We start from the raw sequence: 19148 nt of genomic DNA, 5'->3' as shown, positions 1-19148 counted from the left end.
ATCGTGATGTACGAGTAACGTTTACACTTTGTTTCACACGTGCCTTTATACGTTTACACGTAAATCACAAGAATATAATTGTGAAAAAAAATTACCTGAACCAACCCACTTCTTTCTCCAGTGGCCCCACCTCCTTTTCGACGTCACTGCACTCTCATTGGACAATGCTTTGGAACGCCCATAAGTGAGCGCGTGCGCCCTGCACGACCCTCGCCGTGCACCGTAAAGGTTTCACTACACCGGTTTTTTTACACAGAGATGGACGCCGAACAGATGGGACCTCAGACCTTCCTTTATGGTACATATCTCACTTAGTTATTTTTTTTACACCACAGATCAGCAGTCTTATGTTGAAATTAGGATTATTATTTTTTAATTGCTTAGAAAACCGTTAGCTTGCGCAGGATCCTAGTATCATCATCATCATCGTCACTTGGCCTATTGAGTATTTAATCAGACGTTATATAGATAAATATGATGCTTATAAACGCCTTTTTAGCTCCAGGGGCCTTTAATTATCTCGTTTTTAGACACATGGCTGTTTGCGCTCGCGCACACGTGTGACGCCATTTTCCAAAATGGCGCCGGCGGCCTTTAAACCCGTTTACAGCAGAAATCATTAGATCTTTTGTGCGCATCGTCAATTTATTAACGTTACTAAGTTTATTAGGGGTATTTTTGCCTTGTTTGGATTTAATAATAGTGATATTAATACTAAGATACTTGTGCTTGTGACGCAGAATGTGTTCCGATTGAAGCCTTGACTCACTTTTTTTTTGTTTGTTTTATACTCTGTTTTAAGTCACGGACGTAATTTTGATGAAACGTTTAAGAGACAAACGAGTCCGTAAATTCCGTCAGATTATATTTTCGTTGCGAGAAGGCGCACGTGCTAACACGTGCACACGCGCGCGCCCTCGCATCTGTAGCACGTGGAGGCACAAACTAGCAGGCGCACGTTTGAAGAGATTTATTCATTTATTTTTTTTTACTCCCTTTATGTTCGCTGGACTCTTCGGTCTGATCAGTGAAACCTCCTGACATGTTTGTTTTTAAATATTTCGCAGGATGCGAGCTGAAGCAAGGAAAGGAAGTGACCTTTAACCCCGAGGATGACGACTTCGAGCATCAGCTATCCGTCCGCATGGTGCGTGCATTGAGCTCGTGGGGCTGTTTGTTTACCATCACTTCATCTCCACACACACACACACAGCCTTCTCTATCATGATGTTTTACAGGGAAATAATTAACAAACTTCTCTATACTTGATGTCTGCAGAAATAAAACACACTTCAGACAGAACACCTGCTCAGATATCTGCTTATTTATTGTACATAAGTGTTGTATAGGTAGTAAATATCTGCTGTGTGTTGTCAGATCGATTAACATGACGGTACTGACATGTTTTTATTCTTAGGGCGTTTAGTAAAAAGTCTCCCCTAAATCTTTGCTCCAAAGTTGAACCTGTTTCTCGTCCTGTTTCGCTCGTGCACTTTGGAGTTCCAGTTAACCACGAATGAGTTTTTGTTCATCAGAATTCAGAGTTAAACCGTAGCCTGGAAATTGAATCCGGTCTTTAAAAGTTTAAGCTGAAGTTTACCCCTTTAGGCGTGCGTCGATCCAGCCACCAAAGACGAGCTGAACGTTGTGGAGGTCGAGGGCCAGGACTCCGAGGGTCAGAAGGTTAAAGCCGTGCTTGCCACGCTGAAGCCGTCCACCATGCCGAGCGTGAGTGTTTCAGACCGCTGGTCTCTGCTGAGCTTAAATTCTAACAACAAAAAAATGCTGAATTTGCCTGAAATGATCTTGTTTCAGGTTTGTCTGGGTGGCTTCGAGGTCAGTCCACCTGTTGTTTTCCGCCTGCGTACCGGTTCTGGACCGGTTCATATCAGCGGCCAGCACCTCATCAGTAAGTGACACGTGCCGATCATGTTTATTGGAGAGAGTTTGAGTCAAATCAACCTTGAATTTTCTCCTCACGTCAGTTAAACCGCTTACTGCTTTAACCGTGTTTGACGTTTCTACGCACCTGCCAACCTTCACGTCTCACAGATTTGCTCTTTAAAATAAAAATAGCAGATCTCCAAGTTTGTTCCACCTGGTTAACGCCTGGAGAAAGAGATTGAAATGCTGCTTTTGTTGTAGTGATGGGCGGAGATCAGTCTTTTGATGAAGAAGATGATGAGGAGGAGGAGGATATCAGAACAGCTGTGAAGAGAGGAGCACAGAGTATTACGAAGCCATCAGTGAGTTTGTTCACTAATCACTGGGTTCAGTCTGCATCTTGTTGTTCAATCTAATGGTTTTTTTTTTTGCTGCCTATAGAAAAAAATGAAGATGGAGGATGATGATGATGAGGAAGATGATGACGATGAAGAGTGAGTGTTCTTTAGTTGCACGGGTTATGAACTTGTTTGCTGTGTGTTGGTGTTGCAAAATATCTGGATCTTTTCTTTCAGGGATGAGGATGAAGATGATGAGGAGGAGGAAGAGAGTGAAGAGGAAACGCCTGTGAAGGTGAGCGTTGAAGGTTCCTGTGCCTTTTTGCCAGCATAGTTTAAATGTGAACATGAAATTAAAATCGGAGTTTCTGTCTCAGGCCAAAAAGCCAGCAGCCAAACCACAGACTCCTGCTCAGAACGGCAAATCCAACACACCAGCGGCCAAACAGGTGTGTGTCCAGTTCTCCCAGTATGCTCAGAGAGCCTGAAGTTACTGTATCCTGGCTGTAGAGCACAAAGTCCATGGAGGTGGAGCCAGACCTCAGTGTTTCTGACTGGAGTCAAATCAAATGTAGCTCTGCCTCCTGGACTTTTGGCTGTGCAGCTGTATCAATGATCATAGTCTGTGGGTAATGTTGTTTTATTTGCTCTGACATCAATGTATGAGTGTACCGTTGCTATAACAGCGGCTTATTAAAAGGGATTTGTGACGGTTTTCTTATTCAGGTGTTTTTTTTTTTTTTGTTTTTGTTTGTTTTTAAACAGCCCAAAACACCAGACACCGGAAAGAAGAATGAGAAGAAACCACGGACCCCCAAAACACCCAAATCTCCACAAGCACCTCTTAGCGTCCCTGAGATCAAGGCCAAGATGACGGCTAGCGTGGAAAAGGTGTGTTTTAACGTTCACAAGCATGTGATGAACAAAGAAATGCAGTTAAAATGAACTGAACCAGAGACACTTTGTGTGCAGTCAGCAAAAAAAGTAATGTTTTTTTTTCCCCATTTCCATGTATTTTATCGCTGTTTATATGATTAAAAAACTTACTAAGAGTTTCCTGTGCCTGCGCTCACCAGGCGGCGTTTTAACTGTAAATGAACTTCAGCTGTGTCTGATTAGGAATTCAGATTCATACATCATCCCCAGTTTCACAGCGAGTGCCGAAGACCGGAATCTAGCTTTTTTTTTTTTTTGTTAAGTTTTGGAAATCCTGCAGCTTGCGTTGAGCATATAATAAAATATCTTTGAGGCGTATTAATCTAAATTCTAACATCCCAAGTGCTTGGAAGAAAAAAGCGTGTTCTGTAAACTCTACCACAGAAACGTAAGATTCTTCACTTCAGGTGTGGAAGTCAGTTAGCTGACAGATGGACAAACGACACAGTAATTAAAGCTAATTGTTAATGCTTGTAGTAGTAATGGCCTCCACAGATAACTAATTGCGGCAGTAATTAATGGAGTCAGCAGTCGACGTGATGACTCAGTGAGATGAGACTACATAGGAAATGTTGCACGGATCACCATTAAACTTTAGATGTCTACAGAAGGGGTGGGGCTTAAGTACGGAAGACGCGTGTGTGAGATTGAACACTACGGTCTGTGTTTGCAGGGTGTGACGCTGCCCAAACTTGAGGCCAAGTTCGAAAACTATGTCAAGAACGGCTTCAAAGTAACTGATCCAAAGGTATTTACTGCATTTCACCACCTTTTAACATGTAACCATTAAAACAAACACCTTTTTAAATCAATATTAATCTATTATACATTAATTTAAAGTATTTGCCTCCCTTCACAGGTGATTAGCGAGCTGTGGCAGTGGAGACAGACAAAAAACTAATCAACATTTTACACGGTTAAATTATGTCTTGATTGTTTTTCTTTTTTTTTATTTCACCCTCCTGAGTCTTTCTGCATGATATCCGTGCCATTCCTTTTAAAATTTCATTTAATAGTCACTTTATTCCGCCCGTCTTGCTTGTTTATCCTGATCCGGACCTGCCGCCGAGACACAACCGTTCCACCTCTCCAGGAGGAGCTTCAGAAGACGTCTGGTTTTTTTTGTTTTTTTTTTTTTAAATCAAGGTTTCAGTTATGTTCAGAAACTCCAGCTAGATTTTTCTCTCCTCTGGAAGGACACGAGTGCTTTTGATCTGTACATTTTATCATGGTTGCAGCTAAGGGACATCATTTCTGAACATTTCTACACCGTGTAAGAGGAAGAGTATGAAGATTTACTAATGTACTCTAAAGTAGCGCAGGTTGTATGTTTAACTCTGAGGAAAAAGCCTTCTCTCCCCCCTGAGTTCAGGAAACTAAATGACTGAAACTTGTCTTGTGCTTTTGCAAAGAAACCAATTTTACTGCACACAAATAAAGCTTTTTTTTGGAAGAAATGCTGAAATTTCTGTCTTTTGTTGCAGTATGTTGACTTGGGACTGCTTTTTAAACCACTTTCACGAAAAAGCACAAGTGGAGTTTTTATTTAGTGTTTAGAGGAAATATCTTTTATAGTCAAGATAAGATGCTACACGTTTAAAATAACAAAGCAAAGACTGAATGCTGAGGTTTTTAGCCTGCTGCTAACTAACTTCACCTGGATAACCATTTCTAATTCTTAGGCTTTATTTTAATGATGGTCAGTAGTTCAGTAAATGTAATTCTATAATGCCTAGCCTTCTGTTAGCTATCTTATGAAATTAGTTTGATGGTTTACATATTAGTTAGATTTCTTGGCTAATAGATTTAGTTATGCTGCAACTACGCCATAAGTTTTGCATGATTTTTTCCAAGTGTACGATTAGCTGACTTGCTAGCTGGTTTTAATCCTTAAAAAGTCAATTTATTAGGAACACCTGAACATTCCCGCGTTTATCTAACCAGCCAATCATGTGACGGCAAAAAACTGCCTGGAGTAACAATTCATTTTACCTCAGAATAATAAATAAGAGGACAGCGAAGGCAACTATACTAATGTACTGTGTTACTGTTAAGTCATAAAAGCCACATCCTGAATATAAAGTATGTGGGACGATGAGCTAACGCTTAGCTGTTATGCGTTTACTCGCCTCAGCCACTAGGTGGAGCCAAAACACCGCTGCTTACTGGGTCATATTGTACGTTTCACTTTCTCTGAATGATGTCATTGTCCCGGGGGTCTACAGGAGGGCCTGGGGAGGTCAGAGGCCTTCCTGTGTGTATTAGCAAGGTCTCTGAGTGATTATTAATGGCGGCTGTTAGCTGTTAAATGTCTAAAGAGCTTTACGATGGAACGATAGACTCACCTATGCATGATTTTAATGTTAATGGTAAATCGCTTTATAATGGACAGTGCTCCATTTGCCCCCACAATCACTCTCACTCTCTCTCTCTCTCTCTCTCGGGTCAATTCCTGAGAGTCAGCACTCGGGTGGGAAATCGGCGGCCGTGTTGTTTACTCTCCCTCAGGAGCCAGCGTTTATCTGTGCGAGGTCCTAAGTGCTTCAGTGCTGCGGCATGCATATCAGTGTCCAGTTAAAGCTCAATTCTCATCTCACCATCTCAGAGTGGAGAAGTGACAATGACACAAAAAAGTTAGAAGCCAAAGAAAAAAGGAGGTTTTAATTACATTTTCAGCTATTTACATATGAATTACAATACAATGTATAATACACCTCATAAGGATGCATTGAGAGTGTTTTAGAAACATCTTAAACATTTTATTCACCACTGATATATAACTTATCTCTTGATGGCACAGCCTCAGCACTGTACAGACAGTTTCTCATAAGAGTCTCACAATTCCTTCATCTTTTTCGGAAATAGTGCCTTATGATTAAAAAGAAAAAACGAAACAAAAATGAGATGAGCTTCAACACTGACGCACGTCGAGATTTTGTCGTGTCACGACGTTAGGGTTTGATCAACTGCTCGCAAACTTGATCCTATGACACCACCACTTTGACTTTTTTTTTAACTGTCTAGCACAAAATTCTGGATTGATTCCAAAATATAATCGTTTTGCAATCGTGCTGCACAAATATTTACCAGATAGCAAGCATCAAGGCACCTGTACCTAAAGCTATATATATATTACATGCTGATATTTCTATAAAATATATTAATAATCCTGCTTTTTCTTCCATTTGCTAATTCTCTATCCTTCAGCCTTAAAATAATTGCCATAGCAGCCAGATACGCTTCTCCTAATGCTAACTTTGCCTCTGTAGTACTAGCTATTTGAAGCTAAGCACCAGGAAGCCATCTAACATTAGGAAAACTCTAATATCTCACCTAGCACCTGCTGCATGATGTCATGTGATGTAACTAAAACCGGGAGCCATGATTGCTAGCAAGAGAGCTAACATTCGGCTATTTTTAGATTGCGTATAAATCAGTAAACGTGTGCAGTGTGTAAAACCAGGAGATATTATGTAAATACTACGCTAACTAGTATATAGTAATAAAATATATCTACTTGTATAAATATAACAAGGATTTTGTGTGATTAAGACCAGGCTCTGTGACTGTTAGCAAACTAGCAAACCTCCAAGTTATTATATTGCTTTGCCGTGTTCGCTGTGAAATACAGTATAAGTATATAAAGTATATAAAGACTTTTTTTTAAAAGAGCTTGATAGATTTATATTCTCACTCTATTATTTGTATTATAACTATGTAATACGATAAAATAAAGCATCCGTTCGTGTCTGTTTTGTGATCCTTAATCGGCCAACTGACAGGAAACTAGACGCTGAAGAGATCTTTTTTAACTTCAGCTAGAATCCTGCTCACATCTGATCTAGTTTGGTGATGTCATACAAATACAAGAAGGTGATTGGTTGATTAAACGTTAACTTTGTGCGGCAAAATCACGGTGCACTTTCTTCAGCTGTTAGAAACTGAAGATGAAACAGCAGAATAGCCCTTGACCCTTACTAAGATGTAAGCAGTGCTGATTTTCTCTCAGGCTTTTGTGCGTGCGTGTGTGTGTGTGTGTGTGTGTGTGTGTGTGTGTGTGTGTGTGAGTGAGTGTTCTTGTTAGCTTTATGTTTAAATTGCCCATTGTACAGGCCATGGGAGGTCATGTTCTGAATAATTTATCCTCGGTTATGTGTCTCTGTGGCGTTCCCTCCGCATGATGAGATGATGGAGAGAGAGTAAGAGAGTGAGAGAGAGACGGAAAGAGTGATAGATAGATAGATAAAGATGCTGAGTCTCTCACTGTAGCAGCTCTGCGTGTGTCTGTGTGTTCGTTGTGGAGCTCGTCCTCTGCTCTGGAGGTGTTGTTTTTGTTTCTGTACAGAAAACGTCCCGTCGTTCTTTGAGATGCAGCTGCATGGTGATTAGGGAGTGAGGCGCTGGGGTCGGGGAGGTTGATGGGGTGATTGGGGTGGTGGTGGTGAAGTAATACGTTTGTACTGTTTGTACTGAGGCTCTCACGCCAACGCGGTAAGCTTGGCACCCTCTTCGCTGGCCCAAGGCTGCAGGTTGTGCAGGGCGAAAAGGGACGAGTTGTGCATGCACAGCGGGTCGGCCGGCAGCGGCTCACTCAGAGACTTGTGAAAGGCGTCGTGCTGAAGTTGCATCATCAGACGGTTGGCCTGCTGTCGCTCGGCCTCGCGCTCCTCCGCTGTCTGCCGTCTGATACACACACACACACACACATGCACACAGAGGGACAGTGTCAGAGATCTGGACTCCACAGCTTAGCACAAGACACAATCTAAACTAACATCAGATTCATTTCACATTATAAAATAAAACAGACAATAAACTGAATCTCAGATTAATATATAAACACTGTCTTCTTCACTAATTCCAAGACTTACAGTTTCTAATTCTTCTGCTTCTTTTCTAGAAATAAACGCTTCAAATTAGCAGAATCTTCTGCAACTAGAAGAAGAAAACCTTATTATGGTTTTATTTTAAAAACCATAATAAGAATAAAAAAGGTATATTATTTATTGTCCCAGTTATCCCAGCTCTGTCGTGTCGACTGTTGTGTTCATGCTGACTGGGAATCCTGGACTTTCAGTTTCATGTCTTGTCTTTAAATTGGCTGTATGAATAACGGTGGATGGATTTAAATAAATCCCCTTTCAGAACGAAAAAGGTTGAAGGAAACATTCTCAAAAAGGAATGTTTAATGATTGATTGATTGATTGATTGATTGATTGATTGATTGATTGATTAAGAAGGATATAATGTTTGGGATGAGAGGGTTTTATTCAAACCTCTAAATTTTCATATCTTTGCTATTTCATATACAAAATGTGCAATAAAGTTAGATCAATATCTAATAAGTATCAATAATCTTTTTCTAAATAAGCTCTAAAACACAAATAAATACCAGGACCTCAAAATGCCACATTTTCTGTGTGTAACAGGACACTGAGGTATTTACTGTATATATCGATACACTCTACACTCAGCTACAGTGTGATGTATTTATGTATTATTTTATAATATTAAATATCGACTGTATGCCATATTTATGTGCACGACTACTTGTTTATATAGTGCTTATTCATGTATATAAATGAATATGAAAATGAAAAAAAATAAAAATAGTTTTCTCTAACATTGTGGTCCATCTCCAGACTGGACGTATTTATTTCGGAGTGTGTGCTCTGCACTAGCCGTGGGAAACGGAGCTGCTTTGTATATTTTTTCTGTTTTTCTCAACATTAAGAAGGCATTCTGCACAGAAATCACAGACGTTTGCTAAATAAATCAAGGGCCGCATGCATGGTTAGTGTAAGACACAAAAATATCTGCGAATAAATCATTTCTAAAGAGTTGTGGAGCTTGTGGAACGTTAGCGTGTTTTATTGCTATTCAGAGGTAATGAAGACAACATGGCTGCAAACGTCCTGGTTTGTCTCTGGGGCTGTTTTATTTACACTCCTGTTCAATTCAATTAAACCTGCTCTAAATCTTCTCCTCCTCCACACCGGGTCCTGCAGGGCGGCGTTACTGCTGCCTTAGTGTCGGGTTAGTGTTATGGTAGTGTTGTGTGTTTGTGTTGTGTTGTATGTTGTGTGTTTGTGTTGTCTTGCTGTGTTTTTTGTTGTGTGTCTGTGTTGTGGTGTTATGGTGTTGTTGTGTTGTGTGTTTGTGTTGTGCTGTGTTGTCTCGTGTTTTTTTGTTGTGTTGTCTCTCTGTGTTGTGTTATTGTGTGTCTGTGTTGTGTTATGGTATTGTTGTGTTGTGTGTCTGTGTTATTGGGTTATGGTGTTGTTGTGTTGTGTGTGTTTGTGTTGTGTTATGGTGTTGTTGTGTTGTGTGTTTGTGTTGTGTGTTTCTGTTGTGTTATGGTGTTGTTGGGTTGTGTGTCTGTTGTGTTGTGTGTCTGTGTTGTTATGTTGTGTGTTTGTGTTGTGTTGTCTTGCTGTGTTTGTTGTTGTGTGTCTGTGTTGTGGTGTTATGGTGTTGTTGTGTGTTAGTGTTGTGTGTTTGTGTTGTTGTGCTTTGTTGTCTCGTGTTTTTTGTTGTTGTTGTTGTGTTGTGTTGTCTGTCTGTGTTGTGTTATTGTGTGTCTGTGTTGTTGTGTGATTGTGTTGTTTTATGGTGCTGTTGTGTTGTGTGTTTGTGTTGTGTGTCTGTTTTATTGCGTTATGGTGTTGTGTGTTTGTGTTGTGTGCTCTGGCTCAGTGTGTAGTGTATATCTACCTGGTGGTCATGTAATCACTGCACTTCTGCTCGTCTCTCCTCAGTTCATTTCCCTCTGACACTTAACAGTAATTATCACACATTACAGTCAGAGACTCACGTTTCAACTGACTCCTGATTAGATTTCTGACTTGACGATTAATTAAAATTTACAATCCAAGTAAAGGTAATACCTCGTGTACACACACACACACACACACACACACACACACACACACACACTCACGTGACAGAAGAGTCAAGTGTGAAATTTTAGCTCGTGGTATTTAAAGACATGCACATTGTGCACAAGTAGTGCACGTTTTTCATTCCTTCATTCATTCATTTTGTTTTCACGTTAGTTTTTCACAAACAGAGCAGGTTTTTACATTTATTCACATATTTCTGTAATTGTGTATTATACATTTTTTCACATGTAGGTCACGTGGTTGCATTTTTCCACTTTTATTATCATTATTTTTTTTTATTTGTTTGTTTTATTATTTCCTATTTCACAGGTAAGACTGGTGCTATTTATGTGTCTGTTTGTTTGTTTGTTGACATGCAGGTCATGTAGGTTCATTTTATCACATGAGTCGCACGACGTCACGTGTGTGTGAATGCAGTAACCTTGCTCTGCTATTACTCTGCTGATCACACGTGCTAGACGTGACGTGTGTGTGTTTTATGTGTGTGTGTGTGTGTGTGTGTGTGTGTGTGTGTGTGTGTGTGTGTGTGTGTGTGATGTTCCTCTATGCTATGTGATGGTTTTTTTCCTCGAACCCTTGTTGCTGTCTCATTGTGGCACTGCGTAAAACGTTCAACTTTCCAGTTGCTGATTCTGCAGAATAAAGTCTTTTAAATGAGCCTCATGCCTTTTTGCTTTAAAGCTCATGATTAAAGATTAGAATAAATGCAAGACGGGTGGAAACAACAGGGTGCGCATTAAATATATATACTCTGCAAATTAAGTCGTAAAAAATAACTGCAGCTCGTGAGGAAGTTAATGTCATTTAAAGAGTCGCCATGCTGAAACTCTGCCCGATTCATCACGGCCTGTCGTGTTCGCTGGATTGTGTTTTCCGTCATGTCGTAATCAGCACCTGGGCCAGATGTGGATCTGTGCTGATGTTTTGCCAGCCGGTTAAGCAACAGCTGACTGCGTTAACCTCCTACTTATTCATGCTACAATAGAGGGTTGATGAAATAATATGGAGATATTGTATATAATTCGCTATGACACAATACGATACACTTTTGATTTGATTTAGATTAAAACAATTCATTGATTTGAAATTTGATGATATCGTTGTATCTGGTATGATATGATACGATTTCATAAAGTGACACTTTTATATTTAACATCACCACTGAATCTGCTAGGATTCGATATAATACGATATGAGTCGATTCGTTGTGATACGATATGAGTCGATTTGTATGATAGGATGTGAGTCAATTTGTTATGATATGAGTCAATTCGATACGATAGGATTCAATTTGATTAAAAAAACAAACAAACAAAAAAAAACAATGCAGTACAGCGTAAATTCTTTGCTTAATATTTTTTTACTTTGTTCGGAAGCTGCGTAAGACCCACCGTTCACTCCGTGTATGATGACAATCTATCAGCTATAAGCATTTTATGAGTCTGTTTTAAACATCTACAGCAGGATCATGTATCAGTCAGTGAATAATTTTATCATTAATCCTAATCTGTTTTTTTTTTTTAGGAAACTAAAGTGTTTTTGCACTCTGTAGTTGTTTGATTATTTTCTGCATAGTAACTGTAAAAATGTCACAAGCAAAATAATATGAAAACATAACAGACTTCACTTTAGATGTGATCTCATTTACAGCTAAATAAATGAAAAAAAAAGTTTCTTTCTCTAAATACACGTTTCCCTGTTAAAAGTTCACATTTAGTGTGTATCCTTTAGTGTAGTGTAGCATAGCGGAGCGTGGAGTTACTCTAAATATTACTCTAGAGCTAATTAAATGGAGAGGAATGGTCCTTAACCTCTAGTTGTGTAACTTAAATCATCTTTAAAGTTTCACTACATTCACATGATACACATTAAAGGTAGAGAAGATGTAGTTCTGATGCTTATCCTCACTAGAAACGCACACTATGGTCCTTTTTTTCTCATAGTGTGGATATGAAGACTAACAATGACACTTAATCATTTTTAACCGCTTATTATAAAACATATTTTTAGACAGAACAGAAGGAACATGTGGAGAAAAATCATTGTGCTACAACAATTTTTTCCTCTCACTCCACAAGCTGCTGCAGGTCACGTGATTGTCCATTTTAATTATTAATGAAGTTAATATAATCATTACATGTATACTTCATATAGATGTAAGTTAATGGCTGTGCTTTTGTAGTTAAATAGAAGAGTAATATGGGATTTAAGACTCCTGGTAGAAACGGGTGAACTTGTGGGACTGCGGTTTAAAAATTCAGCTCTAACTTTTTTCACTTGAGATTAATGGAGTTTTTAATACATATATTCATACACAGGTAAACTCACTCTAAACTTTAAACTTAATAAAAGAAATGTGAGATTATATAGTTTTTTTATATTATGTGGTCTATTTGCCAAACCTATTTCCGCCATGTCTGCAAATCTCTCTCTCTCTCTCTCTCTCTCTCTCTCTCTCTCTCTCTCTCTCTCTCTCTCTCTCACCTCCATTTTGTCCTCCGGTTCTGGAACCACGTTTTAACCTGCGCGTCGGTCATCTTGAGGGTCTTGGCTAAAGCCGCGCGCTCTGCGCTCGCCAGGTATTTCTGCCGGTGGAAGCGCTTCTCCAGCTCGCAGATCTGCGCGCGCGAGAACGACGTGCGCGGCTTCTTCCTCTTGGGCGGCGTCCGGTTCTGGTACGGGTGACCGATCCGCCGTGCAACCACGGTGAAAGGCGTCAGGGCAGCTGAGGGACAGGGAAGGAGAAGTTTATCCAAACCGGAAGTCTTAAATCACCTTGGAATAAAGATAATACAACTTAATAAAATCTATTTGTGTATGCAGGAAAGTTATTTTTTATGTATTTTTTTTATTATTATTAACAAAAAACACTTGCTTTATTGTAATTATTAAAGACATGAAATTCACTTTTTAAACGAGGTGGATGAGCTAGATTGGTTCCTCTTACAGAAACGTGAGTGCAGTCTTTAAACACTTAACATGTTGTGTTTGTAACGTCATTTACGGGTTTTATGTTTCACTCGGTTTATGGTTTTGTTTTATATTCACGCTGTTCATTTATTTTCAACTCTATTTTTTTTTTCATATGTAGGTCATGTTGTATTTTTCACATATGATCACACACACGTGCAATTTCGCTGCATAACACAATGCCATGGACCTTCACGCGTTTTTCATCTCTGATCACAATGCTCAAAAAAAAAAATCACATATTTTTTGTAAATGTGTTTTTTGTACATTTATTTACAAATATTATATATATATAAAATATCATTATTTTTTACTTGAGGTGTGTGAAGAAGTCCCCAATCCTACGGCAAGTGTGAGAGTATATAAACACACATCTACAAAATTAAAATAAAGTAAAAAAAAAACAAACAAACCTACGTTTTCTTTTTTTGCAAAACCATATTCACTGAGTTCGATATCGAAGTCGCGTTGTATCAAATCATCTGTCACTTTCCCTTATTATCACTTTGAAATCTGTTTACATTTATTCTACAAAAGAACGTGTGTGTGGGGGGGGGGTGATTGTATAGAGGAAATTGTTGTTAATAATTTATTACTCGTTTTCACTCAACTTCTCCCTAGTGTTTTAAAAGTGGAATGTTTGCAGCTGTTCAATGTGAAAGGGAATAAAATATACCGAGGCTTGATTTAAGTTGTCTACAGGATAGCAATGTGGAAAAAAGTTATATACACATAAACAAATCACCTAATTTATTAAGAATAAGTCTTATTTAGTTTGTGGAAATCGTTCTGATTTACGGAAAAGTATTTATAGTCGTTTATGAAGTAAATAATTATTACTGAATAAATGCTGCACGCTGGAAGATTCTTTGGTTTGGGTTTTTCTAACATAAAATGCACAAAAGCTACAACTAAATTTATTAAATGTATAATTTCTAGACAAGCAACAAAACTACGCAATATTGCACCAAAATGTTGCCTTCTTCGTCTCTCTCTCTCTCTCTCTCTCTCTCTCTCTCTCTCTCTCTCTCTCTCTCTCTCTCTCTCTCTCTGTGTGTGTGTGTGTGTGTGTGTGTGTGTGTGTGTGTGTGTGCGTGTGTGTGTCTGTTCTTTAAAGTGAGAGAACCTGATTCAGGCCTGTGGGGCCTCCATAAATAACCCTGCTGAAATATTGATACGTCTTTTATAAAGCCCTTTTTTTTTTGTTCCATAAAGCTGTTTGGTGATGAATGTATAAGAGACACCGGTGAAGGCCTCGCGCGCGCGTTTAAACCGGAGCTGAACTCTAAAACATGACAGCGTTTTTTATTTCTTTATCCATTTGCTTCTCTTTAAAAAATCAATCTGCGCGATATATGGCGCGGTTTCAGCGCGGCACACACACACACACACACACACACACACACACACACACACACACACATGGCATTATGTATTTATGAATTTGCGCTAAATGTGAACCAGCTGCTCTTAATGGACGCGAATATTGGAGCTTAATGCTGATTGTGAATTTGTTGCTGTTGTTGTTTTGCATAAATTAACGATTCCGTACATCATAAATATTAATACTTCAGATTTTTTTGAAGTAATTTTTAATACTCATGGGGATTATTAAGACTTCACTGCTGTCACTGCAGTGTTTTGTGTAATTTGGAGCATAAGCAAAAAAAACTGTGTTGAGATGTAAATCTCCCGGAAAAAAAAAGTTAGAAAAATAAACTCCAGAAAAATATACAGCACCATTAATTATTAACTAGGTTTATATTATGTCCATATTGTGTATAATAATTATTATATGACATCATCTCAGAGAAACTCCAGTGTTGTTTCTCCCTGTAGCAGACATATTTTATCTCCTAAAAATGTTACATTGAATGAATATAATCTCGGTACATTTTATTTCTTTATATATACAAGAGAAATTGACTTGCTCGAAGCCTGATGTCCCATAACTCCTGAATCCGGCCTCATCATAATGCATGAAGGCTGTGCTCATAAAACAGACGAACAGACCTCCAAATAGCTCAGTAATTTCCTTGCTGCCTTTTGCTTCCTTTCAAATGTTTTAAAATATATTTAAAATACAAACAGTAACAGATCCCTATATTGTCCCTATATTGTATACCGTAACAATGATAATTAAAATGCAACTTTAACCTTTCTTTCATGGATTTGAAAAATACATTCTGAATGTCTAGATTAATAAATTATACATTTGAGGATATTCAGAATTCCATCTTGAATATTCAAAGTGTTTATTTTCTATATAAAATTATATAATATATAATATAGAATTATATTATAGAATTTGTGTTCTGCAGTAAAAAATGAATGAATAAATTAAAAAAAATATCTTACTGTGTGTTTTTTAAAAACAGGGAAAGGAGAAACTAAACGGATTTAGTCAGAAAGTAAAGCAGACATACAGAAAGTAGTCTAACGTCCTGCGTTATTTCTTAGACAAAGCAAAAGTTCCCAGTGTTGAATAATGAATAATAATTCTGTAATTTTTTAACAGCTAAGACCAGATAAACACACACATTAGGAGTGATTTCATGTGTTTTAAATAACTAACATTCTGATTGTAGATGATCTCCAGATGGACTCGGTGCATTGATGCGTGTTTCATAAAAGAAGTTGCCGTTCTGTGCTTGTGAATGACGTTGAGGATGGTGAGGGTAAGAATGATGGTGGTGGTGGTACCTGCAAAGCGGTCCTTGGCGAAGCGTTGGCTGCTCTCCATCCAGGGGAAGCCGATGCCGCTGAGCGCGGGGACAGTGGGCGGCACGGCGGCGGTGAGAGGTCTGTGCGCCGGGACTCTGATCACACCGCCGGGCGCCAGAGCAAAGTTTGGCCCGTACGCACCGGATTCATCATAAGAAGTGGCCAGACCGTGAAAAGCTCCCGAGAGAGCAGGGTAAGGACTCGGACTGGCCGTCCGGTGACCGTGTGCGCTGTCCGGACTGTTCTGTGTTGAGTTCTGTTGCTGTTGTTGCTGCTGTTGCTGTTGTTGTTGTTGTTGACGTTGTTTTTGGCTCTCCGGCTCTCCACCGCTGAGGATCTGATCGATGCCGAAGCTGATTGTTTCTTGTTGGCCAGGCTGAGATGTCTGACCCGTGGGGCTGGAGCTTGACGCTCGGTCCATCCTCTCCTTCCACAAACCTGAGCGAATACCCTTCTGGGAACTTATATTCCACTTTTAGATGACTGATAGTCAAGAATACTGAGTGTTAAATTCCTGTTAACTTCTCTTTTTTGGATGCAGCAGATTCCGGGAACGAGCCAGAGCCGATCCGAGCATGGAAAGTTTTTTTGGCTGAAGGACTTGGACCGGTTTCACACACAGTCCCAGGTTTGTCTGATGCTCTTTAGCTCCTCCTAATTCATTTTGTTCCTCTTTTTTCTGATTGGTCACTAATGTCTTTTTCTGTACTGATTGGTGAACGCTTTATGACATCACTCCCTGATTGGTCCGGAGTGGAATTCCCCCCACCCCCCCTTCCGATTTCCTACACGTTGTCTTCTTGTAGCTGATTGTCTGTCGGACATTTTAAAGTGTTTTTAAAGGGATAATTGTTATTTTATTTCAGTGCTTTAGAAATACTTTATTGTTTCATGTCTATGAAACTTGCAGAAACGTGTGATAGACTTGGGTCGTGTGTACAATATGCGCGCGTGTGTGTATGTGTGGATGTGAAACGAAAAAACAAAACGCACTGGTGTTCTCAAACCGTTTAGGGTTAATCAGATGAATGCGAGATGTCTCGCACGAGCTAATCTGATGGTTTTCGTGTGTGTGAGCTGCATCGATCGGTCGGATGAGAAACTCGAGCCGGTGTGTATTAAAAGCGGCGTCATTAGAAAACCATCCGGACTTTACATCGCCTCCAGCAGCATCAGCGCGGGGCAGCCTGGGCTTTTCCACCATCATTTACTGCATGAAGGGAAAAACAGATTCATGCTTTATTTATTGATCCTGCTGTCAAATCGACTTTAATAATGTAACTCTAAATCATTTCAATAATAATAATAATAATAATAATAATAATAATAATAATAATAATAATAATAGCAGCAGCAGCACCATTTTTACAATATTACAAATTATATATCTAACAGTTAGAATTCTCACTAAACAACACAAGATACTTAAGTAAAATAAAGAAATAGGCTATGCAGGAAAAAAAACACGGCTTAAATATTTTAATTAGTAAATTATATGAGCTAATTAGGAACTAAAGGTTAGTTATTCTGTGGATTGACTGAACTTGTATTTTATAAATTATTTTCTTTTTTATCTTAGCATGATAAATATTTTTGTACACTATTGTTATTTCTATTTACCAAATTTTGTAGATTTTCTTTGATATGTATTTGCTTTTTGTTTTTAGAAAGGAATATTTGATTCGCACTGAAGAGCAAAATATTATTTAAATATAGAGTACTGTTATAATTATACATGTAAGTATTCTGCAGTTTAAACTATAAAATTGAACTTTGACCGTTTTGATTGTTTGATTCTATAAGTACAATGAAGAATCAAAACTTTTTTCTTTTCCTAATCGTAAAAGACTTTGATCATAATTTTTTTAAATCATTATTTTGCCAGTCAGAATTTCCAGCGAGATGATTTTTACACCCAGAGAGAATGCGCTGTACATTTATTAAACAGTGATTTTAACACGGCTCTTAATTGAAACAATTAGTGAAGCACAAAAAACTTGTCACATCCAATTAAGGCGCAATTTTAGTGTGTGTGTGTGTGTGTGTGTGTGTGTGTGCGTGTGTGTGTGTGTGTGTGGCCGCTGGGACACACGATCTGCTGCCAAAGTGCTCCCGTGTAAAAGCGGCGCTTAAACCAGATTAAGTTTGGGCTCTTTTCGGCTCAAAGCTGCTGCGTTTGATTAGCTTCAGGGGGCTGCGGAGGAGAAGCAAATCCGGTTAACTGTGAAGGAGTTGATATTTTAATAGACCATTAGCGAGTGCTACTGATGCTAAAAAGCTCCTTTCCCCTGGGAGAGAGAGAGAGAGAGAGAGAGAGAGAGAGAGAGAGAGAGAGAGAGAGAGAGAGAGAGAGAGAGAGAGAGAGAGGAGGTCCTCAGTCCAGTGTCTGAAGATGTTCACTTCATTCCAGTGTCACTTGGTGTTAGGGTTGTTAGTGTGTCTGAACAAGAACTTGGGCTGTGTCTCAAATTACATTCTTCTGTAACCGAGGCGGTGATTAAACTGCACAAAGCTGTCCCTTCATCCACCGAGAAGCAAAACGGTTGCTGTTGGTGGAGGTGATGGGGTGGTCTGAGTACATAATTTAATGGTGTTTTACAATTACTTAAGAATTTAATATAAAAAAAATAGGCTACATTTGTTATAGCCAATAAATAAGCAGCTTATTTGTTTCAATCCGTTTCTATGACGTCATTAGTTCATGCGACCAAAACAGCAATGAAACGATGTGCATCCGATCAAACAATTCTTGTGATTATGACCTAATTGAATTTTATTATTATGAATTATTAAAAGTAGTAAAGTAAATAAATGATATGTAATTAATAACCAATAATAAACCAATCATCAGATAATATAACACTACACTCAAAATATCACTTATTTCATTATTTCTTTACATTTTTATTAAGTTAATTAAGCACTGGTGACTATTTATGTAAATCTCAGCATCATAGTTATTCATTAAACATCAGGAATTTTAATTTTTCAATTCTACAAAAAAAAAAGTCACCAGGTTGCAGGATTTTAAAAAGTTTAGGCACCCCTACAGTATTGATGAGTGAACACTCACATATTCATTATAAAGTCCATATAAAGTTGTTCCGTTGCTGTAAACAAACCCTCCTTTATGTGTTATTACTGTGTTATTATGGGTTATTTTTTATTTCATTTTTTAAAATATAGCCTTTTGAATTTAAACATTTTAATAAGATCAAATATCGAATTAAACTGAGGTCAATTTCTGGACAGTTAACAAGAAAACAGTTTTTATTTCTTGTGTATTTTATGAAATTGGGGTTATTGTGCTTATTTAGCATTGGCTAACATCAGTTAGACCAAAACACTGAACTTTCACCAGACTTACTTCTGTTTTTTCTTGGATTCATTGATC

At 38.5% G+C, this 19148-nt stretch overlaps 2 protein-coding genes across 2 annotated transcripts; one reads left to right on the top strand and one right to left on the bottom strand.

Moving 5' to 3' along the window:
• Window positions 1-174: 174 nt before the first annotated feature.
• npm1a (nucleophosmin 1a) lies at window positions 175-4615 on the top strand. The gene is made up of 11 exons (XM_060895317.1): window positions 175-298; window positions 1068-1147; window positions 1609-1728; window positions 1816-1909; window positions 2146-2246; window positions 2326-2378; window positions 2460-2517; window positions 2600-2671; window positions 2988-3113; window positions 3832-3906; window positions 4018-4615. Exons 1-11 carry the CDS (start codon window positions 259-261, stop codon window positions 4057-4059), a joined length of 861 nt encoding a protein of 286 aa, XP_060751300.1. The 5' UTR covers window positions 175-258; the 3' UTR covers window positions 4060-4615.
• Window positions 4616-7636: 3021 nt separating this feature from the next.
• tlx3b (T cell leukemia homeobox 3b) lies at window positions 7637-16175 on the bottom strand. The gene is made up of 3 exons (XM_060895318.1): window positions 15734-16175; window positions 12545-12785; window positions 7637-7841 (listed from the first exon to the last, which is right to left on the bottom strand). Exons 1-3 carry the CDS (start codon window positions 16173-16175, stop codon window positions 7637-7639), a joined length of 888 nt encoding a protein of 295 aa, XP_060751301.1.
• Window positions 16176-19148: the final 2973 nt, after the last annotated feature.

Source organism: Tachysurus vachellii, chromosome 20 (genome assembly GCF_030014155.1).
Source record: "Tachysurus vachellii isolate PV-2020 chromosome 20, HZAU_Pvac_v1, whole genome shotgun sequence".
Lineage (NCBI taxonomy): Eukaryota > Metazoa > Chordata > Actinopteri > Siluriformes > Bagridae > Tachysurus > Tachysurus vachellii.
Note: the sequence above shows the minus strand (reverse complement) of the source record. Positions and strands in the feature narration are given on the sequence as shown.